The sequence below is a fragment of the Denticeps clupeoides genome, chromosome 12, assembly GCF_900700375.1.
Source record: "Denticeps clupeoides chromosome 12, fDenClu1.1, whole genome shotgun sequence".
NCBI lineage: Eukaryota > Metazoa > Chordata > Actinopteri > Clupeiformes > Denticipitidae > Denticeps > Denticeps clupeoides.
This window is the reverse complement of record NC_041718.1, coordinates 6,353,742-6,379,020: the sequence shown is the minus strand read 5'-3', so window position 1 is coordinate 6,379,020 and position 25,279 is coordinate 6,353,742. Positions and strand designations below refer to the sequence as shown.

At 39.5% G+C, this 25,279-nt stretch overlaps 2 protein-coding genes across 2 annotated transcripts; one reads left to right on the top strand and one right to left on the bottom strand.

Annotated features, from left to right (window-relative positions):
- Positions 1 to 1,890: 1,890 nt before the first annotated feature.
- Positions 1,891 to 6,605, bottom strand: psmf1 (proteasome inhibitor subunit 1). Its single transcript, XM_028998615.1, has 7 exons — positions 6,433 to 6,605; positions 5,839 to 5,991; positions 5,677 to 5,759; positions 5,418 to 5,594; positions 3,144 to 3,197; positions 2,878 to 3,036; positions 1,891 to 2,790 (listed from the first exon to the last, which is right to left on the bottom strand). The coding sequence occupies exons 1-7, from the start codon at positions 6,559 to 6,561 to the stop codon at positions 2,739 to 2,741; spliced, it is 807 nt and encodes a 268-aa protein (XP_028854448.1). The 5' UTR covers positions 6,562 to 6,605; the 3' UTR covers positions 1,891 to 2,738.
- A 7,462-nt stretch (positions 6,606 to 14,067) lies between these two features.
- Positions 14,068 to 23,942, top strand: rspo4 (R-spondin 4). The gene is made up of 5 exons (XM_028999148.1): positions 14,068 to 14,157; positions 18,397 to 18,585; positions 19,056 to 19,193; positions 19,592 to 19,768; positions 23,209 to 23,942. The coding sequence occupies exons 1-5, from the start codon at positions 14,091 to 14,093 to the stop codon at positions 23,307 to 23,309; spliced, it is 672 nt and encodes a 223-aa protein (XP_028854981.1). The 5' UTR covers positions 14,068 to 14,090; the 3' UTR covers positions 23,310 to 23,942.
- The last annotated feature ends 1,337 nt before the right edge of the window (positions 23,943 to 25,279 follow it).

The following is a 25,279-nucleotide window of genomic DNA, read 5'->3' as shown; positions in this document are numbered from 1 at the left end:
GATGTATTAGGCTTTTAAGCCGCATGGGCAGGCCTGGCAGTCTCATAATTCTCAATGTATTTAAGCAATAAATAAAATGAGTTACAGTACATCAGCTGAAGTGCGCTGCCACAATTCTCTCATTATTCCGCCTCCTCCCACTCTTTCTCCAGCTCGCTTGCTTAGCAAATGCCACATGGCCTGCCGTAATCTTCAGAAACACACACAAGAATGAATTGGCTCATTCCTACAGCTAAACATATCCTCAGGCAATCCGAGCTTCCTGGCATCCAGGCCGCCTGTCACCAGAGGACTCACTGCTCACAGTCTGGACCCCGAGACGGCGGCGAGAGACAGTCTACAGGGTTGCACGTGGCTCATCAAGTAGCACCTCGAAGGAGGTGACACTCGCGCGAAAACAAAGAAAATTCGAGGCCAGTATTCCTTCCACTTTATCGGTCACATCCCGTCATCTTCGTTCTCGGGGACCGATGCCGCTTTGGCTTGCGACGTTTTTTTGGCGAAGGGATGCTGCGCCATCCATTAGCAGCATCGATTTCTGCTACATCTGCTTCGGCTTTCCTCACCAATGACAAATAGCTGTGTCTGCCTCAAGGGCACGGGACTGCTTGCACTGGGCGCTGCTGTCAGTGGTTCCTTATTTACATCTGTGCACGTCTGAAAATGTCTGAATTTAAAGAAAAATTGTAAACACACGTTCAAACAGCACTGGCTCCTGACCGGGAAGGGCCGAGGGGAAATTCTATGGCAGGAGCATGGCCAGCGGCCCTGTCCTCTTTTGGTAATATTGATTGACAGGCCACATCTGCCAGTCAGGGGTTTGAAACATACGTGTTCTTTAAACCAGCTGTTGAAGCTAAACACAAAGCCTGGATTTGGACTCGGAAGAGGAATTTGACGGAGACCAGACCGCCCCTGCCAATTTTACGCTATACCCGAGGGTCAAAACAGCCAAAAAGGTGAGACAAGTCCAGTGCTGTAACAGACGTAAGGCCTTATCGTTTGAGCGACATTAATTCTGAAGACCAACTAAATGATGAAAGGCCATGGCAGGCTGGTGCCCCACTCTGGGTGAGTCCAGGCTCTGGCAGAGGACTACAGATAGTAACTGAGTGAGTGTTTACAATGGTGACATAGTGATGACTGACAGAACTCAGGCACCATACTTCCCCATTGTAGACCTCCGCCGGTCAAAACTTCATATGTGCAAGGGCAGATGTACGGTCAACATAAACCCATTAAAACACATAAATAACTGCTAAACCTATTAAATATTTAACTGTTGCAGCTACATAGCATTTACATAAGAATTGGGTTCCTCACAAGCAACCCCCCCCCCCCCCCCCCCCCCAAAATAAATAAAAAAAATACAAATCACCCAATGTATCTAGCTTTCTGGTTAAAAGTTAATATGAGGTTTGAGTTAATAAAGCTAAGAAAACTGTAGTGTTCATTAAGAAAATTCGACTATGACTATAAAGTCTTTAGAAATACAAAAGATTAATTACTCACTGAGTGTCTTAAATGCATAAGATGACTGCAGTAAACACATTATTTAGTTATGCAGTATAATGCATTAGTGCAAAACTCAAATGACATTATTCTCACATTAACCACATTCTGTAAGCTTGTTATTTATATCTACATCTCACTGCATGTTTGTGATTAAAATTCTAATTGAATCTAGTTTTAAAAGCCTTGTGAAGTATTACTGTACTGTACACTATTTTCTGCACTGTAAGTCTGGTAATCACAACTCCAGAATAGTCTGCACACATCCTGCAGTACAGATGATCCATAAAGTGCACCACCAAGTGGTCTAAAATAAACCATTGTGTTTAAAATAATTTAGAGTATACAGATATGCAGATTAAAGAAAACAAAGAGCAATATGAATGCTGTTTTTATTTAAGAACAAACTGCACAGAAAGTGAGAAAATTGTATAATTAAGCAAGAGGCAAATACATTTACATCAGTAGTGATTTCTTCCTTCCTACAGAAAGCTGATTAGATGGTAAAACTAAGAATGTCTGAAATAGCTGTTTTCTATGAAAGTTGAGTACAGATTAAAGAGCTTTGCTGTGACTGTTAGATCTGCGAAATGAATTTATTTGCAGTTTATTTAAAAAACTAAAGGTATAGTGCAAATCAAAAATCGCACAGCAGGCCACTGTATTTTTTTAATCTTTTTATGAACTGAAAAGACTGACATTGGGATACTATTGGCCTCAAGCAACCTCAAAATTACAAATATGTACGCATCTGAAAACCTGCCTGGATGAAACTAGGGCAACCATATTAAAACCTGCCCTCCCGCCAAAAAATTATTTTGATTCTATGAAAAGCACAATTGCCAACATGGGTTTTTGTTAGCTGTGCTTTGACAGCTATGGCTGCAACACTCAGTATGTTCACTATGTCTTAGACATAAAACTTTAAGTACTTTGGTAAATGGAAAACAAGGGAGAAATAAAGTCCTTATAAATAGAATAATTTGCACCAAAACCTTAGATCCAAGTTCCAAAAACATGGGAACCAAAGTAAAAGAAATAAAAAAATCAAGTAATGAGCATAAGATTTATTGGCCTAAATTTGTTTTAGTATCACTACCATTATTTTTGCAGCATTATTTTATGCAGCACTATTTTATTTATTTAGAGGATTCTTCAACATCTTTTATATTCCATCTTGTAGTCGGGCACTGGGGTGGAATTATGTGAGCTGAGACAGTTTCCTTTTACATGAACATGTCATCATATTCTGGTGGGCGCAGATGATCAGGATCTGGGCTGAAATCACAAACACAAATAAAAAAAAAAAAAACACATAGACATCGAGAGGTCTTTAACTGTGCAGGGACATTTTGAGAAATTTACCCAGGTCTGTATCTTCCCATTGGTCCAACTGGATCAAAGCGTGCTCCAGGTGGAACAGCACCCGGGGGTATACTTCCTGGAATACCGGCTGATGGATCAAACCCGGATCGAGGGAATCCAGCCCGTAACGGATCGACAATCATCCCTCCTGATCGACCGCTGTGAATGCAGAATGGATGGAACACAAAACAAGGCCAATTCACTGACAATCAAAAATGTCATTATAGGAGCAATTTGTTAATTCTTTTTTTGGGTAAGATTCTTACCCAAATGGATCAAGGTCAGCTCCCCCTGCAGCAAATGGAGCCATAGGGTCTGACCTATAATAAAGGGCAATGTATTACCCTATCTGCAGGACATTTGATGATTTTATTCCATATGGCTATAACATAAATAAAATTATAAGGATGCTGAAAATGTTAATCTACATTCAAATGTTTATTAGCACTTAGATATTAATAACAATATGTGTATTATGTTCATTATATTGGGGCACAAACATAGTATAATAGAAAGAAATAGGGAATTATGAATCTGCTTCTCCATGAGCTAATGCTGTGATTCAGCAGGGTGGTGAGAGGTCAACACTTCTTCTGTCAAATCTCTGAAATCATCAAAAAAAAAAAAAAAAAAAAAAAAAAAAAAAAAGAGAGATTAAGACGGAGGTGGAGGTTGCGAGGAACCAGACAGGTAATTAGGAAGGCAGGCAGCGATAGTTGTCCTCTGCAGTGCTCTGCCCCCACAGCCAGTCCCTATCCAGCCCTCCCAAAAAACCTCCACAGCTTAAAAATAGATGCAGCCACACTCTAGTCCCACAGCTGTAAATATTGAATACGATGGAGGACATGAGCTAAAGTGACAGAGGTGCCCTCTACTGAGCACACACACATATATAAATATATATATATACACACACACACACACACACACACACCAAAAAAGATAGAACTTTTTGACCTTAATTCAAAGTAGTACATGTGGAGAGAACCAGGCACTGCTCATCACCTGTCCATACAGTCCCAACAGTGAAGCTGTGGGGGTGTTTTGCAGCTGCAGGGACAGGAAGACTGGTTGCAATCAAAGGAAATATGAATTCGGCCAAGTACAGAGATATCTTGGATGAAAACCTTCTCGGGGGTGCTCAGGACCTCAGACTGGGTCGAAGGAGCAGCTTCACAACAACCATGTGACTGTTCTTGAATGGCCCAGCCAGAGCCCTGACTTAAACCCAAATGAGCATCTCTGGAGAGACCTACAAATGGCTGCCCACCAACATTTACCATCCAACCTGTGGGGGGGGTTTCCAAAAAGGCTCATGGTTATATTAAATCAAAATGATGCGTCTACCAAATACTGTGCAAATGGTCTGAATACTTAGGACCATGTGATATTCCAGTTCTTCTTTGTTAATAAATCTACAAAAATGTCAACAGGTCTGTGTTTCTCTCTCAATATGGGGTGCTGTATGTACATTAAATATGAAAAATTTAACTTGCATTGCAGCAAATGGCTGCAACATAACAAAGAGTGAAAAATTATATATATAGTCTCTCCAGTTATTTGCAAGATTGGGATACTGATCATTAAATCATGCAAAAATAGTAAATGACTGCCTAATTTTGCAAAGCTGCATATTTTCAATTCTATTGCATAATTAAAAAAAAAGACCCAAAATACCCTTATGTAAAGTCCCAGCTGTTTGGCAACACTGCTGTCATCTTTGACCCAGAGATTGCATCCAGCCATCCAGTTTTAGAATTGTCATGCGATTTATCTGTCTGCCTGTCAATTTTGTTCTTCTCTCACACATTTAGTGTTTTACTAGGTCTATGTAGACTTTGGATGGGGTTAACCAGGGGAGATTATCAAATTTTGAAAATCACAAAAGAAAAAAAAAAAAAAAAAAAAAAGTTAAGTTAAATCCTGGTGGAATGACTATATATAATCAGGTGCATACTTTTATCTGTCCACCTTCTAGGTGCACAAGAAATTAATAATGAAATAATAAAACATTTGGATACTGATTAAGAGTCACATTCCAAAAATACTAGCTGACATCTAGACATTACTGCTTACAGAAGTTAAAATAGACTGGGGTTAGATGTGAGGTTGGGATGGGGGTAGGCGTCAACAACAAGGCCAAAGATATTTCACTTTCATCTTGGTCCTGCTTTGACCTGCAGTATTCGGTCCCTCCTGGACTGTTGCAACATTTAATAAATAAATAAATAAAAACAAACAAGCAGATAGATAGACAGATAGACAGATTTGAAAAAGAAAACATGAAGACAATAAGAGTGTTGTTGCATCAAGTCCGTTAGTCCGTTTTAGTCATTCTCTTTTTAGGAATTTCAATTCATGATTACTTACAACTGGAGAGGATGTCAGTTCAATTCATTTTTTAATCCAATTCTGTTGATCTAATGTTGCTCCTAGTGAACATGAAACTTTTCCTCTTTAAAATGTTGATTTGATTTTCTTTTCTTTTTAATTATCTAAAAAAAAATGCTAAGGAACCAATAATTGAATTGACAGCTCACCAGTCTGGCTGTCTGCCCGGTCTTTGGGGGATGCGTAAAGGGTCAATATCTGGTCGGGTTACTGCTGCCGTGTCCCTCTTGCTCTTCTTTTCTGTTTTCTTACAGCTCTCAACCTTCGGTGATGGCAGCAGATTGGACTTCACTTTTTGAGCCAAGTCATCTGTATTCCTGAAAACACTATGAGTAATGGAGGGGCTCATGAGTAAAACAAAAAGTGCAATTGAATGCAGCAGATAACATATATTTTGTTCCAACAGACCTTTCAAATTCCCTCAGATGTTCTGAGTCGATGTAATCACTGACATTGACCGTCAGATCTGATACCTGCTCAGTAATCGTATCCTGGATGAGGGGAAAAACTTCAATACTTAAAAAAACTATAGTACAGGTCGACAACGAATGTCTAGATTGCGAACGATACCATTAAGTTGAATATGAGTGTGGAGTCCACAGTTACAGCTTTGAACAGCAAATTAGTTTTGCCATCGTTGGATCGGTATCTCAAGGTGTACAACTCGCCGCTGGCATTCCAGCCAGGAGGAAGCAGCTCTGACGTCTTCTCTCCGGGACGGGGCTGCGCAAGGGACAAGAAGTTACAAGATATTACCGATGTCGTGACATCATGTTCTACAGGGTTCTTTTTTTTTTATATATAGACATTTCAGATGCTGGATTAATGTAATGTGATCGTGACTTTATGCTGTTTGCTTTTCAGTAAGAAATGCTATGATTACGTGTAGATGTCTGCATAATTCTAAACGAGAGACTAATTTTCCAGAATTTTCCGTCGAATTAAAAACCCACAATAACCTCGCGTTAAGTTTTACTTTCGTTTCTAACGGGACTGACAGTTTTTGCAAGTCATGCTCATGCAGGCTGCAGACATTAAAAATAGTTTTTGCTCTATGAAACCTACATGCCACGGTTTAAATAAACGACACTGCACAGAAATCCGAAAATGCTGCACCTCCTGAGTCACTTTTAATTCCTTTTACATTTCGACGAGGCACCTCACCTCGTCCCCGGTCCCCAGACATTTATAGCCGTTTCTGATTATTTCCCAGTGGACGAAACACACCGCAGCATCCTGCGGCCGGGCGACGGCACCGGACACACAGGCGAACAGCACCTCCAGCCCAGCCATCTTTCCAGCGGGGATCAAAACAAACGCGGCAGCGGCTCCGGCCGCGAATGCGCTCCGGGCGGAAACGCGGCGGAGAAGAAACGTTCCGCAGCAGCTGCACTGGCGACGATCAGTAAACAGAAAAAAAGTCCCAACATGTCACACAAGCACTTAGCTCACTTGTTTCGCGGTAAATAAAGCGTATCATTTCAAGCATGAATATTTATGTGTCGGTAAATGCTTGTGTGTCCTGTAGATGGCAGTGCTGAACCGTTTTATATTGTGAGCTGCATGAATTTGGAGAGGTTTATATATCTTTAATATTCTGCAGTGCACATGAATGCAGGCATAATTATAATAATTATTAAAATATTGAATATCATAATTGAAATAAATAAACTCTATATTCATATTATTCCAATGTAAATCTTTAAACTTAAAGGCAATGTTAAAAAATATTTTGTTGTGGTGTGGTGCCAAATCCAAAGAAATACTGAATTATTAAGTTATTATTATTGTTAATATTAATAGAATAGTTTTAAAACCATCTGTATACCTGAGCTTACCCTAAATGAGTCATAATGGGCTCAGCTTATGTATTACAAAGCAAACGCATGTACCAGTAAAACATTGATAACACATAGATAATGTATGATATTTCTTCTAATTAATTATTTCAGAATAACATTATATATTTTAAAAACTGAGTCTAAGTCACATATACCAAATTTCACACAGACAACGTTTTAACACATAGCTGTAGATATACATGAGAAATTACTAAAAATTATGGGCGAGTTGTGTGAGAGACAATTGGGGAGAAGATAAAGGTGAATGTCTCTACATGTATAATTTTAATAATGGTTGAATAATATAATACTGGATATAATGAGTGGTTCAAACTCAACTTAAAACCATTGTGTCCCTGAGCTGCTCCTGGGGGACTGACCCTTTCTCTGTCCCTACTAATTGTACGTTGTTCTGGGCATCTGCTAAATGTAAATGCTTCATAGGTTATACTGATTTAAGAAATCATTGTGTGTGTGTGTGTGTGTGTGTATATATATGTATGAAACAGTCCTGATTAACAGATAACATTCCTGAACAACTTCCCCCACAGACAACACCATTGGCAACAGCTGACTTTTCAACACTGGCATAAACAACCCCTAATAATCAAAACCACCCAGTCACTGTGATGCCCATTTTACACACAGATAACCACATATGAGCATTTCTGTTGTGGTTCATTGTGCTAAAATAAATCATTAAAGAATGTGGTCTTCACGTTCATTGTGGTCTTTGCATTCAGGAACGATAACCCTGTCATCTGTTTCCCCTTTGCAAATATAGCAAACAGATTGAACAGAAGCAAATCTTTGAGATTCAGGCTGCTTCTGACTTTCAGCCCTTCTTTTGGTACAATTAATTAAAATGTTAGCACATGGGCCTTTTCTGCTCATGTATGTCTTTAGCAGCTTTGGAGACCAGCTTCTGCTTCTAGCATACAATGGCCGATTTTGGGACATTGAAAGGCTTAGGGAGTCACACTGTCGCATGGCATTTATAGACAAGTTCTCACACCTCCAAAGATGTGAGTTTGAATACTGGCTTGAACCTGTGGGGTTTACAGTCGTGGCCAAAAGTTTTGAGAATGATAAAAATACTGGTTTTCACAAAGTTTGCTGCTTCTGTTTTTATTATGGGGATATGCGTATACTCTAGAATGTTATGAAGAATGATCAGGTGAATTGCAAAGTCCCTCTTTGCCATGAAAATGAACTTAAAATCCCCAAAAATCCATTTCCACTGCATTTAAACCCTGCCAGAAAAAAGGACCTGCTGGGATCATTTGATCCTCCCATTAACACAAGTGAGAGTGTTGAGGAGCACAAGGCTGGAGATCATTTTGTCATGCTGATTGAGTTAGAATAGTAGACTGGATGCTTGAAATCATGGTCCTTCTTTTGATAACCATGGTTACCTGCAAGGAAACACATGCAGTCATCATTGCGTTTCATGAAAAGGGCTTCAAAGGCAAGTATATTGCTACTACTATCATTGCACCTAAATCAACCATTTATCAGATCATCAAAAACCTCAAGAAGAGAGGTTCAAGTGTCCTGGCAAGCACTAGGAAAGTGAGAGTGAAGTGATTGTCATTGTGAAACACCGCAGCACAGCACACGGAGACACAAGGAAATGTGTCCTCTGCATTTAACCATCACCCTTGGTGAGCAGTGAGCAGCCATGGCAGGTGCCAAGGGAGCAATGTGTTGGGACGGTGCTTTACTCAGTGGCACCTCAGTGGCACCTTGGCGGTTCAGGATTTGAACTTGCAACCTTCCAATTACAGATCCGCTTCTTTACCCACCAGACCACCACACTGACTAGTTTTCTTATCATGCTTGGATTAATGGACTCATAATATACAGTACAGGCCAAATGTTTGAACACACCTTTGTTTTGTGTTTTCTTTATTTTCATGACCATTTACATTGGTAGATTCTCATTGAAGGCATCAAAACTATGAATTAACACATGTGGAGTTATGTACTTAACAAAAAGTGGAGACCTGGCCTCCACAGTCACCGGACCTGAACCCAGTCGAGATGGTTTGGTGTGAGCTGGACCGCAGAGTGAAGGCAAAGGGGTCAACAAGTGCTAAACACCTCTGGGAACTCCTTCAAGACTGTTGGAGAACCATTTCAGGTGACGACCTCTTGAAGCTCATCGAGAGAATGCCAAGAGTGTACAAAGCTGTAACCAGAGCAAAGAAACTAGAATATAAAACATGTTTTCAGTTATTTCACCTTTTTTTGTTAAGTACATAACTCCACATGTGTTCGATGGTAGTAAGTGGGTTTTGAATATATAACTTTGTGGCTGTCTGGTTCATAGGTAGGTGTGTGACCATGTGGGCTAAGACTATTATATCCAGTTTTATGACCATAGAGAATGCTGAAAAAGGGAAGGTACCGTTCTACACCTGCAACATATAGGGCTTACAAGTTCCCCCAAATAATCATTAAAATGGGAAAGGACCCAGTCCTAAATCTGTAAATTTGTCTTCATCTTAGGCCACTATCGCCACCAATTTTTAGGCCAACCCTGTACATCTGAAAATCTGAAAGTCTGGTATAATTTGGGAATAGAAAAATACTTAATACTTAGAGAAAAACAAGAAATAAACACAAGTAGTGTGTTTTTCAGTAGTGAAAGGTGAAAAGAAATTGAAATGGCTGTTGGTTACTGTTTTATGAAATGTCATAACCGCACTCACCACTGGCATGGTAATCAATGTGCTCACGGCATGCAAAGCCACCATAAAATGTCCTGGTGCTCCCCAAAGGGCTGTCTGCTGTGGCATCAAAGTATGTCCACAGGGTTTCGTAAAAAGAGCAAGCAGTCATATCTTGTTTTTACCGATTCATTTCTGTAAATTATGTCAACAATACTGTTTTACAAGGCGACAGGAATGAGACCTGGCAAGTTCTTCACCAACCTTATGAAAACAATGACAGCAAATATTAATTTGTGTTTTTATAGAATTGTTTTTAATAGAAGCTTTTACCTTGTAATAAGTGGTTACACATAATTTTGCAAATACAGTTGAAATCAGTCTACCATTAAACAGAAACACACAATTGCTCAACCTTAAACTGCTCACAAAGTCATTATTTTAAAGAAATTATATCTCCAAGGCCGGGCCACCTGCTGGCTATTTGGGAAGTATTTTGGATGACTGCTGCATTTTGGTATGATGCGGACACTTTTACTGCTCTCTTACTTCCTGTGCTGAGCCCCAGTGTCTTTTGTTCTCAGCAAACATTTGCCTCAGTTTCTCGGCGAACGTGGTCCCACATGTGGCGGCGTTAGGTTGACCGCGGTCTAACGTGAGAAAGCACAGGTCCTTTAAAAAGAAAAAATGGTAATGATGAGTCAGGCCTGGAGCTTGTTAAGGGACACAACACAACTGGAGGCCAGGACGGCCCTTTTCCTGTCGCATTCCTAACACAGTTCCTCCACGTGAACTTTGAGTGCAGGTTGATTTCCATCCTTAAACCCAGGTTGAAATAAATGGCTGGAAGCAAGTGATCACACATTCAGCGTAGAAGCATTTGATTCTGCGCAGTAGATCTACACAAAATGCAGTGACAGTTGATTTTTGTTGCATTTTTTTCTTTGCAAACTATTCATCTGATGATGTGATGGACTTCCACTCCTCTATGAACCGTGGTGTTGCAGGGGCACACACACACACACACACACACACACACACACACATACACATGGTGTGTTGCACATGCGGCACACACACAATGCCCAGGTGCAGCATCTGGTCCTGATTCCAGCGCTCTGCTCCTGTGTAAATCTTTGCTAAACTATGTTCTTATGTGGTTGAACCTTTCTTGTTTGCTTCTCGTCGAGTCCCTTTGATACTCCAGCGTTTTCTGCTTTTTGAGTCACCTCCTGGGGCCAAATGGAAACGTCCTAAAACAAACATGCAAACCGCAAAAGTGTCCAAACTAAAAACGTACAATCTTATTACCAGAACCCATTCATCAGACTTTTGGTCATAAAGTAAAGCATTCACAATATTTTAAATTAAATATGTAGTTTAAGATAAATGTGTACAAACTTAACATGACCCTTTATTAAGGACACTTTTATTTATATTCTAAAGAAGCTCTTTAGAACTTGCAGACAGTTTTTCCAAGTTACTCTCAATAAATTTAAAGTCTTTAAAGCCACGGATGGTGACATACATAACACTCATTGTTTAGTTCATTGTTTAATTAGTACTCTTCAAAGTGGGATACATAAGGCAGCAAGTGAAGAGACATTTTTTCCTCCCACAGTCATCCAAAAATGCATGAAACATGCACAAAACTGCCTAAACTGCCACACCTTAACAAGAGTTGGATTCCTCAGCTTTCCTTGAAATATTATATTTAAACTGGCCAATCTGACGCAAGTTCTTCTCACTCATAATGACACCGGTTCACGGTGCGGTCCACAAACTTTAAAAATCTCATCTCTGTTGTAATCACATCAAGACATCCAAATAACACATGAAAATAGATGATCAACACTCATCAATAACCAGAGCACTGTGTCTTATATATAGCATTAGGGAAACATCCCTTTTGCAGCAAATGCAGACATTAAATGTGAAAAAGAGACAAAGTGATCGATTTCATGGTCTTCACAGATCCGTTAATTTTTTTTTTTTTTATTTATTCAGTGTCGATATAAAATGTGTTATACATAATGCGCGTTTAGCAGAAGGCTGCATGCAACCTCATAGTGAAATCTGTATGCAGTGGCAAAACAATTAGCTGACCTCCCTGTAAGAACAGAAATGCGCTTCCTGGTCTAGACCTTATGGAATCCCTTTCATCACAACAGTGAATCCTGATGAGCAATCTTCCCAGCATTCCTTCACTTTTGTCAGTATGTCTGCATTTATGATTATGATCAGTCCTCAAGATGAAGATGAAAACAAGTATGAACAAAATAGGATTTATTAGAGATGCCAGAACCTATAATGCATGATCCAGAAGGTAAAAGCTAACCCATATGAAAGGCTTTAGGACACAAGCAGCTGGATATTATTACACACTTTAAAGTGCGATGCCAGTTGACACTGAAAAATAAACTAGTCCAGCGTTTAGTCCATAAAAATGAAAATGGACTAGTTCACATTCATAGTTCTTTTAAATTGAACTTGTTATGACCATGTGTTCCTTTTTGTGTTAAATAGGCCACAGTTCTGTTCTTCTTTGTTCATAAAACTGATTCAAATCATGGTACAAAGTGACTTCAGCTGATTTGTCAGTTCCGCCAGCCCCAGCCATGCTGGGTGTCAGTACATGATCTGTAATGGCGGCCCACTCTGATTTCATGAGAATGATTAGACACGATTAGATTGATTGTGGATCAATAACGAGGCAGCATGCGGTGTGCAGTGAACTTTTGTCAGAGGTAACACCACTCATGTTCATGTTCATCATACTGTATGTGAAATAATTGATTCAGTTCAGTATTCAAAAATATTTGTTCGTTGAACTATTGTGAGTATTGACAATTATGAGTATCACATCTTATAGACACACTTCTAGAGCTGCTCAAACATGGAAAATTATTCCAGAAAATAATCTTCATTTTTTTTTTTTTGCCATCAAATTGCCATCAAACTGGCGCTAAAAACATAACGAAACATGCAGCATATTGACGGGTGCGGGTTTCAATCATCCATAATGAGGACGTGGTGTGTGTGTGTGTGTGTGTGTGTGTGAGAGTCGTCCATAAAAACAAAATTAACAAGAACGAACCAGTTTATAACTGAGGATGCCTGACCTTACACGAGGTGACACGCCCCACGCAGTTCCAAAATCGATCCCTGCGTCTTGCGACTGTCTTCACTTTAACAAGGGAAGGCGGGCAGCTGGCACTGAAAAGAAGGCCTCCAGAGAATTATTGTAAACCAGAAGCGGCCACCACAAGGGAAGCCCCCAGATGAGACGCAGCGCGTAGCGTCCACGCCACGATCCGCAGATACCGGCACCGTGTCGTGGCACTAACCAGCCCATAACTCACACAACAGAGGCCCTCATCTGTTGCACATTCAGCACGTTGTCATGCGCACACAGAGCCTCTTCCCTTCCCCGGCTCCCTTATCAAAGGCAGCCCCGATCACGCGGCTCCCTCCAGAGGCTCCCCCTGCCCAGGGATTTATCTCGAATTGCAGCGCATGCAGGCAGTTACGGTGTGCATGGGGCCGAGGCCTGGTCACCGCGGCGCCACGTTCTGCAGATTAACACAGTTTTACAGTAAATGCGCTCGCTGGATCGCCACATTTAAATAAGTTCCATTCAATCAGCAGTGATGCACAATAATCAGGTTATATATTCACGAATAGAGACTTGCCTTGGACTTGGGCTACTTTCTACTCGGTACTAAATCGGATTTGGACCTTTAATTCGACATGGAGATGGTATCGTATGTTTGATTTGAGATCATTTATTAAAATGCACGCCTTGACGATATTTAATCTCATCCCTAAAATAATACATTTTTACAAATGTATGCTGACCCCAACACAGAAGAGAAGTGCCTCCAGTAATCCAGTCACATTCGAGACCCATAATAAAAGTGCACTGGAACTGGAGCAAAGAGAAGCAAATCAAATCAGACACCATGCACCATCCAGCGGGCCACTGAAAGAAAGGGACTGCTGGACAAGGGGAAATGAGAATGACGATCCCATCGTGCAGATGTTGAGAGTTAAAAGTTAAAAAATGACATTTTTGACTGCTTTATATAACAATTGCGGGCCAATAAGATGTAGCCCCTTCAACAAGTATTTTTTTTTTTTATTCCTGACTTGATCAAATATTCTAAACCAAAAAATGGCAGCCACATACATTGGAGCCCTCCACGGCTCGTGATTAGTCCACGGGAGGGTGGGGTTAATTGACGTCCTCCAGCAGAGGGGAGGCGGCAGGCGGCTTGAACCGGCGGAGCGGCGCGGCGGAGCGGCACAGATGCATCTGCGACTGCGCGCCCTGCTCAGCCTGCTGCACTGCGTCTTCATCGCGACGGCGCGACGAGGTGAGGAGCGCACGCACGCACGCACGCACGCACGCCCCCACCCGCACCGCGTGTTGTGATGCGTGGATGATCCGAATTAGGTTACCGAGTTTATTTCGATTTAGACGCAGTTTAATGTGCGCTCTGTAAGATGCGTTTTATTTTTATATATGTAATCTTTACAGACTAACTGCATTGCGTAATAAAATGCGTAAATAATTACATTAATGTGTTTCATCTTGCCAACACACAGGCCTGTTATGTCCCAGTAATCTTTTTTTCTTAAAATGGGAAATAACAATCTCTGTCACAGATTCCAGGGAGTTAATAAGCAAATATAATAAGTTATACACACATACATGTTTTGTTGGCCTGTTGTTGAACATAATTATGCTTATGATCTTTGCTAATGGACATGATGTATAAATTCAAGAGCCCTCCCTCCGGGGCGCACTAAATGTTTCATGGTTCTCGTGAAAATAGCAGGTAATATTATATAGCCTATTAAAATGACGGAAATAATCTGCAATTAAACTAATGACTTCCCGTTGGTTTTTGATCGCACCGTTGAACCCCTTTTTCTGGTGTGGATTCGTATGATTTTTAACCTGTGAGCCAGGGTAAAGCTTTCGTTGGTGTGATACGGGCCGTAGGCCTGTGGCAGCTGGTAATGTTTACACCCTCTAGGCTGATAAACCTGGCCGTCTGCCATTAAATTAACCAGTACCAGCTCCGAAACGTATAGCAAAAACGTGATAGTCTAAAATGTCTCAAGCAGTCCTGTATGTGAAAGATTATTATTTTTTTATTCGTAAGTCACTTTATTTTATGTGACACATGGCAGAAAAGGAGAAATGGACGTGTCTGCGTAAAATGTGCTCTATTAATGAGCATTTCATCTCCCTTCGATTTATCGCCTTTCAAGAGGCCGTATCTCAGTTCTGATAATGAGATAAATTCACTTCAGCCTTGCTTTGATGTAAAAAAAAAGACTCTGAGCTGGATTCCTTCCCATGCAGAGGATTCAAAGGTAAATCAAAAGGACTGACTGCTGATATGATAAAGTAGAGACCACGTTTAAACACACTAGTTAGGAAATACACGGTTCTCAAATTTGGCCAAGCTTTCAAAACAGCTTGGGTACAATTAGTGCATTCACAATTCATGTATTTTGATATTATATTATAAATTTATATGAAATCTCCACTTAAAAAAAAAAAAAATTGAAATGAAGAAAACGTCACTCTAGTACCTGATGTCTTGTGATGTGGACCTAAATGTAAACCCACTAAAACACCAGTAGTACCAAAAGTAATTAATTTTCTTTTTTTTTAAGCATTTCCCGGCCTCGCGGTCGAAACGCAAAATGATCAAATGCTGATTATCCAACTCCGCTGAGCTGAATATACCCACCGCCCTGTCAGATCGCACTATGGTGGAACGCAGGGCTCTTTCCAGGGGCAAAATGTGTTCCTAATGCTCATGCCTGTTGGAGGTCAGATGAAGACAGAGCAGGAGATAGTACCCCATTATTTGTGTGTGTGTGTGTGTTTTTTTTTGCCAAAGGAACAGCCCAAAGGCATTCTGGGATTGGGGCACATGTTTCTGATCACCATCCTGTCCTTTGTTAAGGATATAAAGAGAGGCAATCCTGATTTCAAAGAGTGGAGACCACAACCTCACACAGCTGAATCAGCACCAGCCATCACAACCGCCTCCACCAAACCAAATTATATATCATATACAGATAATTGAAGATGTCACGACCAAGTCCAAAATACCGATCTTACTTGGTCTATTCATTTAATCCTGTGCCATTCTTATTCAAAAACCCGTATAAAACTGTCATGGACCGAACACTGGTCAGTGCTGATTCGAAATGAGATGAATTTCTTTAAATAAAATATTTCAGCAATTGCCCTATGCCCATGGCGTTTGAATGGGCTAGTTGTTGATGCCCTTCCCCATCCGACCCCCAGAAAATGTTGACACTTGTTGAACATTAAGCCATCTGGGGTATTTTCGAGATTCCCGATTTTTTTTTTTAGATTACTTCCATTTACCCAAAGAGCAGTAAGCAAAAGACAGACAATATTAGCAGAGTGTCATCTGCATTTAATCCAGTAATTTGAGACATGCATCCTTTGGATAAAAATCTGTTTCACATAAATATTCTACGGAGCCAATGGTTTTTCCAAACATTTCTTCGATATAGAGGAGTCACAGTCTGCACCAGATCATCTGATATCCAGTATTTACTCTGAAGGTGGATTATATTGTTTACAAGGAACCATTAGGATGACTAAACGAGGACAGCTTCTAATTCTATCCAATGACAAACTGTTTCAAATTCCAAATAATCTTATGTCATGGGTGATTTTGGTAGTTTTATAGATTTAATGAATTTATTTATATATTGCATAATAACATTTTATTATATAATGGTTTAAAATATCTTTAAATATCTGCTTTAAATTTCACATTTCATTGATCAATTGAGGATTCCTTTTGATCTGAGGACAGCAGACAGCATCTCTGAGTACCAGAAAATACTAAAAACCTGTTCAATGAATTTACATACTGACACACTGGGTTGAAAAGAATTCATTATGGCTTGGTTTTAACAAAATCCATCCTTTACCTCAATATTCATAAACTTCCAAAACAAAATTAATTAAGTAAACTAATAAAAAAAAAAAAAAAAAAAAACAACAACAACACATAAAACAAGGTTTATCAAACATATTTTATGCTTATGATTTGTGCACATGGTGGGAGTCCAATTGTGTACTATTTGTATTTATTAAGGGAAAACATATTTAATATTTTCTACTATCCTGAAACAACATGCACGGTGTGGATGTTATGTGTCAGATTTACTCCCAAAGAATTTTCACTGAAATACAGGCGTGTGTGCTCCTATTGTAGCCTACTCTCGTGTTAAAGTGTCTCTGCAACAGTAGACTATCTGATTCCTAATCAGTACTATTAATAATGTTTTTACAGCACTTGCACATGAACACCGAACAGCATTTTACCACTAAGCAATGTAAAAAAAACGGCGCCGTTGAGGCTTGTGCAACGCTTTTACATTATTGCAAAATAATTCCCTTTTTTATGGTGTTACTTTTAGAAAAGTGTTGTAATTCTGCCGATTATTGGCCCTGTTGGCTTGCCGAGTAGAGGGGGAAGGGGGTGGGTGCATCACAGTGGCTTCGTAGGAAATTTACGTATCATTATTATTTGTGGCGCCCCCTGGAAGGATGTTGCTTTTAGCATTCGCCTATATTGCCTATGCCACGGGCCGCCCCTTTCGTCACCTGCTATGCCGCTTACAGAGATAAATAAAAAAAAGTTGTCAAGTTCGCCCTCTTCCTCATGGTATTTTACTCAATAGACCTATACATTCATTGATAAATAGCACAAGGGATGGAATGGGGGTGGGATGTTTGTTTTAGAAGGGGGCTGGTCCTAATTATTGTAGCAGTTTAATTGTTTACTGTCACAATTGAAAATGAAAAATAATGTATTTGATCACCTTGCAGGTGTATAGGGTGGACTTAATTACAAGCATTTTTAAGACTGAAATGATATTAGAAATACAGATTTAGAGTCAGGTCATTTTTACATTTAGCTTCCTATGCTTTTCTGGCTATACTTATAAACTATAGATCAGATATTTTCTTCATCAAGGACTCCTGTAGACACAAGATGTTGCACCATCGAAGTAACCTAAAGTTCAGAAATATGTAATCATTGTAATTAAATGACATGCTGAATGCTGAGTTGATGTGCTGAACACAGAATGTGAATACCTGAGTCCGTTCTTTATCCAAAGCCGATCTTGCGGTGAATTCTTTTTTCCCTCACATGCATTTTTTTCCGGCTTTAGCACGGTTTAACCTCGTGCACGTTAGATGTCTTTTTGCATTGGTGTCAGAAAGGGAACACATTGGGATGTGCAGACGGGCACACGGGTTCTGTGCAAAGAACCTTGTGAGGTGCCAATTAGTTCTGCTTGGTCCCTGTATTTACATTTATCAGTTAGCCTGTTTTTTTGGCTCAGCTGGTGGAACCCATTTTTTTTTTTACAGATATGAAACTGTTATTGGCGTGTTGATGGCAATGTACCTCACCAGCTGAGCCACAAGAGTGAAACCACGAAATGTCTAGATTAACTAGATTTTGGATCTAGGACCAGAAAGCAAGATGTTAACACAGAAGATGAGCAGAACTTTTGATGATGTCACTTTTCTGCAGCCGCAAAAGACAATGTGCAGGACTGCTGGAATTGCCTTGAGTGCTCCGTGGAAAATGGCTGTGTGCGTTGCCCCGAGAAGCTCTTCCTGTTCCTGCAGAGGTGGGGCATCACCCACCGCGGGTCCTGCCTGCACTCCTGCCCAGCCGGCCACTTCGGCCAACGTGGCAAAGACGTGAACCGTTGCATGAGTAAGCACGCTGCCTTCCAGGTTCACCGAAAATACATTTTAATGATTACAAATGTAAATTTCATAGAAATGTTGAATGGATAGTCTCTGCACAGCTCTGGGAAAAAAGGCTTGGCTTTTCTACGGCAGCCTTTCCATGTCCATTGTTGAAGAACAGCTGATTAGATGATCAGATCAACCAAATCTTACCAAGCAAGGGAAGGTTGGAGAACCACTGCTTTGCACTTAACCCTCCTGTTTACTCTAGTTCAGTCTAGTTCAATATTGGGTTTAACCTTGTTCAGTTTTTTCTATTGTTTGTCCAATTTCAGATAATACAAGTTTTTGATGGCAGCTAGGATTTTGATTAAAGAAAAATAAAGAACATGTTTGATTTTATTTTGCACAGACACAAGCGAAGGATAAGAAAACGGTGCTTGTACACAATATGGCAGCTGATTTTTAATAGTAGAATCCTGACATTTTCCACAGAATGCAAAGGCCCTGAGTGCGACAGATGCTTTAACAAAGACTTCTGCACTAAATGTAAAAGAGGACTTCTGCTCTTCAAAGGCAGATGTTTCAGCAGCTGTCCAGAAGGGACTGTCCCTCACCTAACAGACTGCATTGGTTGGTATTTTTTTCGTATTTTTGGCTCCAAAAAGATGATAGTTAACCCTTAATAATGTGCTGTTGATGCAGATTCATTTGATTAGTGGTTCTGTACACCAGCTTTGACTCTGTTTTACCTCCTGTCCGGACATGTGATCGTTGCTAAATGCTATAAACTGTAAGGGATCATTACAGTTTATCTTAGTCTTTAACACTGCATGTGAAGAAATCAGTATTTCTATATTACCGTAAGATGGTCTTCATTAAGTACTTTACAAAACCGGAAGTGCTGGAAAGTAAGAAATCAAATTTAGATATATTTTTTAATCGTGCTACTTGTTTCTTTTCCCAGCCAATGATACAGATCTTCTCACCCTAGATCATATTGTGAAACGCGTCTTTTTTATTTCATCCAGAAGGGAACTGGAGTCAGTGGAGTCCTTGCCAACGCAACGGTTTAAGCTGCGGAGTCAAGTGGGGCTGGCAGATTCGAACCCGCCTCCTCCCATGGAAAGTTAGCGAAGAGTCGGCATTGCTGCATCCTCCGCAAAGTGAGAGGAAGAGGTGTCGCATCAATAAGAGGTGCTCAAGAGGTGAGAAGAAGGCAGCGTGGATCTCAAACTGCCTGCAAATACATTTGCACATTGCAAAGAAAAAGTACACAATCTAGGAATTCATCTTTGCTCTTTTATTAAAGCAATATAGTTTAGTGACAGGAGTGACAGGTGACAATTGTTGCCCACTTAGCAAGTGGCTATGTAAGTGGAGTGTGTGCGTGATCCAGTTCTGACTAAAGGTCTGATGGCTTGTGGGAAGAAACTGGCTTGTACGCCCGTATTTCAGACTAAAAAGGCTCAAACTTGACATGCAAGGACTTGGCAACATAGTACCTAATGAATGAAAATGATCTCCACCCGGGTCCTTGTTTTGATTCCTGAAGCAATCATAATTTGTTCAGTGTGCTCAAAAGTACAAACATGATTTTGCCACAATCCACCCTATCCGTAGTTATCATTACTAAGCAGCATCTGAAGCAGAGACTTTTCCTTCCGTGGTGTTGGACATGACATTATCTCCCTTTCTCGATAAGATTGGAGGCTTTACTGTGTAAATATGAGGATAACTATTTTGTTGCATACTATGCTGCTTTTGTCTGCTAGGTTTTCGCGCAAACTGTGCTCAGCCAAGTGAATAAGTAGATGTGATCCAAGATGGCTGGGTGGAAGCTAGTCACAAGTTAAAACCCTGGTACTAAGACAGTTTCATGTCTTTGTGATAAAACGTTTAGGAAGCAACACCGAAGAAAAAACGGGAACCCTGCCGACCTGGCCCAGCTTTCGAAGATGATGCTGCACTGGGAATCGTTTGTTAGCTGTAATTATCATTATCAGGGGTGGATCAGACATCCAGGGGCATTAGGAGAGGTCGAAACATGATCTCGCTCACTAAGCTGCAAAACAGCCATCTCCAGCCCCTTAATGACACCCACATGCCCCAAAAAGGCTACATACTATTCACAGGCATTCTTCAGCTGCCCCCCAGATTAGTTAGAGTTCTTCTATCCAGTTGTATTGCTTTCAGATGAGCTTGTGATGCCAGCCTTTTGGTTAGTGATGAAGGGAGCGATTGATAGCATGGGGATAAACGTGCTTTAAACATGACGGGCCAGTGGTGGCCTAGCAGGGTAGGAGGCAGACTCAAAATCAGATGGTTGCAGGTTCGTATCCTGAGCTGCCAAGGTGTCACCGAGGTGCCACTGAGCAAAGCACCGTCCCCACACGCTGCTCCCCGGGCGCCTGTCATGGCCGCCCACTGCTCACCGAGGGTGATGGTTAAAAGCAGAGGGCACATTTCGTTGTGTCACCGTGTGCTGTGCTGTGTATCACATTGATAATCACTTCACTTTCACTTGGCATGAACGCCCCTGGAACAGGGCTTTGACAGTCAGTCCTGTAGTCAGTATGTCCTCTGTCTACTCTGCATGTTATAATCCGTACAGTCACCCAGATTTCGTGCCTGTCAATGATTAATTTAGTAATTTTTTTATTTAATTTTTTTTGTATTTTTGTGTGAAGTTTTTGGATATTTTTTATGGTATGAGGGTGGGTTGGCATGGTGGCATGGTGACCTCTAAAGTTTTGAGTTTGAATCCCGGACCCTGCTTTGTGGACTTGTACAATCAGCTTAAAAGTGGATGCTTAATACGTTATTACTTCATAATTTACTTCACTTAACACAGTGACACCAGCCTAACTCATTTTGTATTTTCCTGAAGTTCTCAATATCACATTCGACTCTGAAACAAGTTACTACTTCACCCCTAGTAATGGAACTTGCAGGCTTGCTCTGTATTGTTTTTCATTTCCCTGGTGGTCTGTCTAAGGAGCGGGATGGATGATCTGATTGGAAATCTTCTTTCCATACTCTGTTATTACATATGAGGTGACTACAGAAGGATCTGAAAAGCTTGATGGACATCAGGCACAGAAGGTCTTCTGGGCCTCATTAGGAGAGGCTGCATGTTATAATCCGTACAGTCACCCAGATTTCCCACTTGTGCAATCCTCTGTCAGGCTGTTTAGCAAATTATATGTGGTATTTTTATGACATTTGGGGGCAGTTTCATGTCAACAATCAATTAAACATCCTGCTAAAAGAAAGATTTCAGGAGGAAGGAGATTTTTAAACTCTCTGTTGACCATGTATATAATTATGAGGTTAACAAAACAGTGCTCAATTTTGGTAAATATATATTTATAATATATATAATATAATATGTAACTAAACATATTTTGTTCAAAATTCATGGGTTTGACTTGAATAAAACATTAATATGGCATTGGGACCTTTTGATACTTTTAATACAGGATGCCAGGGTCATTATACAACTCTAATAAGAATTTTAAAAGGGGAGATTAAACCAACCAAAATACCATATTTCATTCAAACAAACTGCATGTGGAAAACATTTTCTTCCTTTCAAAACAGTTTGGTTTCTAACATGTGTCTTAAATCTTACAAAACAAATGTGCCGCTCAGCTTTCTGGCAGTTAAGACAATAAACTGTGGCTTATTTTGGTTGAAACACTAAAACAGAGTCTGATGCACTGTTCATGCCATCTTCTTGACATTATCATATTTGATTTAGACTTTTATTATTTTTACTATTTTATTAAAACCAATTCATTTCATCAATCATCAGTGGCCAGATTTGGGATAATGTCAATGATATTTTATAAAAGCAGAAATCAGTTGGAGATGAGAGCACCTTTACTACCGCACTCATACCACTGCTCCATGAAAAACATGAAATAGGTTTGTAACGAATACATTACAAAATGAATATGAAATAGGAATTGACATATGACTTAGACAATATGACTTTTTTTTTTTTTTTTTTACATAAAATATATCTCCATTTGCCCCATTTACAGCCTGTCAGACTTTGGGAATTCTAGATGTCAATTTGTTGGAGTTATTCTAATAATGAATGAAGTGACAACTCAAAAATAAGGACATTTCTAGGTTATCCTTAACTAGTGATATAAGGATTATAATAAGGTCCTGGGTGTTTATTTCATTTACACCCCCACTCTTGTTGTACACCAGCGTAAGCAGAAGGATAAGCGTAGGTTCATATGTTCTTTGTGCTCCTTAAAGACCCCCACAGAGCTCTTTCATAACTAACCAACCAGTGTCTGTTAGAATCATCAATTTTATTATATATCTAATTGAGATATTTAATTAAAACTATCACTATCATGAGGTAAAAGGCGCATCCTGGGTGTCCTGCTCTTTTGGAGGCAGTTTGCCTCCCTTTTGAAATGCTTTAGTGTTTCTTTTTTTTTAGTTGAGGCCACCCAAGAACTGAATATCTGCACTGAATTTTCGAACTGATTGTGAATTAGTACCACAATGTCAGATGGTTTTTTTTTTGACATAACATCAATGTTTCTGTATCTCTTACATTTACTAGAGCCACAGTACACAAATACAGTACCATTGCATGTGTTATGCTTTCGTCCCTCTGCAGACATGAGAAAACACGAGAGAAGACAAAAAGCACAGAAACTGCTGAAGCACGTGAAGAACAGAACAGTGACAGACCCTTCTGAAGTGGCTGGGCGAATTTAACATGGCCGAACCAGTGAAGAAAATATAAATAAATGGGCACAATGAGGTGATTTTGAAAAAAATTACAAATGCATGTATATTTTCTTTGCCAACGTTTATTTTGCAGAATGACGAAGAAAGTCATTATCATACTTTTGATGTTTACTACAAACAGATATACTTTTAAGCTACATTGGAAGCAGGAATCCAAAATGAATGTACAATGTCGTACAGAAAATGCATCTATTTGCAGTAATGACCACTAAAAAAATGAAAATGCATTATTCTTATTGTACAAGACAAGGAAACTGTCGATCATGTTGTTTGCTGATTAATACTGGGATCATGTCATGAAGTTGTCCAATATAATTAAAAATAAATTGTGAAGCTCTCAATGCAGTATTTTATACAGATTTTCATTCTTTTGTTTTATACCGAGCTCACAGTTCAAATGTTTCGGTCTTGCTGACCTGAAAAAAAAAGTGTATTTTTCATAATAATTTTTATGTGAGACTGGCTGGTGGGTGATTGTTCCTTTTAGAATCTACATGTGAAGAAATTTACAAAGACATACAGATTCAAGATAATTCCTGTTGCATTTCATTCCAAGATAAACTTATGTACTATAAATGCTAAATTAATCAGGAAAAAGTATATGGCTTATTTATACGTTGTTCATATATATTCCAGTGGAAGAAATTGTTTACTCTGAATTGTTAACTGATTATTTTCTGATGGTTAAGAATGTATTTTTAGTTTAACTGTAATAAATATTTTGTATGTCATTCATTGAAAAACATACCATTAAAATTTTTAATACAATACTAAATACTTGTTTACATAAGATTTGCATCTCTTGCGCCACATTGTGGCTCTGGGCTGCTACTGCAAATTCAAGAACTGACACTCATGTGTCTAAGACAAGGATTTTTTTTTCTTCTAGAGTGTGAAAGAGAATTAGCATCACTCAGCTATTCAAGCCTTACCCTCTATCTCAAGTTCCTTTCTCCAAATCTGATTATGGATGCAAAATTACATACTCAACGGTAAAAAAAATTTAATTAGATTGTTTGAAATCTGAATTAAATAGAAGCACCTTATTCACACATTCGCTTGTATTGACACTTACAAGCAGTGGATACAGGGACAGTACCCTTGGAGACACTCAGGGTTAATTGTCTTGCTCAGGGACACAATGGTAGTAAGTAACTGCCAGAATATGCTACTCAAAACTGTCCAGCAGATATTAACAGATATTATCAAAAAGACTAGCTCTTAAAGGTTTACTCTTTAAAATCCATGATTAAACTACAATATCTCAGAAGTTTAGAAATCAGCCAACTGACTAGATGTGAAAACCGGACAAAGCTAATATATGGTGAGAAAGGAGACCATATTTAATAGCCAATGAATGTACATACATAAAATAAACAACACTCATCCATATTCATCCATTCTCATATCAGTAAACTCTAAAAATAAAGTATGATTCTTCTTATTGACCCCAGTTAAATTTCAGCTACACCACAAAATATGTCCTAGTATTCAAGGCTTTAAATGTCTTTTCAATAAACAGGTCACATTTTTTCTTATAAAAATGAACATATTGTATGACCACAGAGGGGCGGTATTCACTAAGCACAGAAATCTTAATTTGCAAAAACAATAATTGTAAATAGCTTGGAAATGATCTTAATATGTAATTTATAGATTATCCAGCACAGTTGGACATTCAGGCTCAGGTGTCATTATTCCAATTCAAAGCATGTGTTTGTACCATAAAGTCTTGAATTCAAACTTGCTAAATCCAATAAAGCCATACATCCAGTCCCAGCGGAGAAATGAACCGCTTGTGCAGCAGACATGCTGACCTTTTGTCCAGATTGGAAAAGGGTCAATATTTATCCAGAGCGTATTAAAAGCTGTGGACACATGGAGAGGCATCAGAAAAGGTTATACAGGGGGCAGCAAAACAACGGCCAAGAACCAGG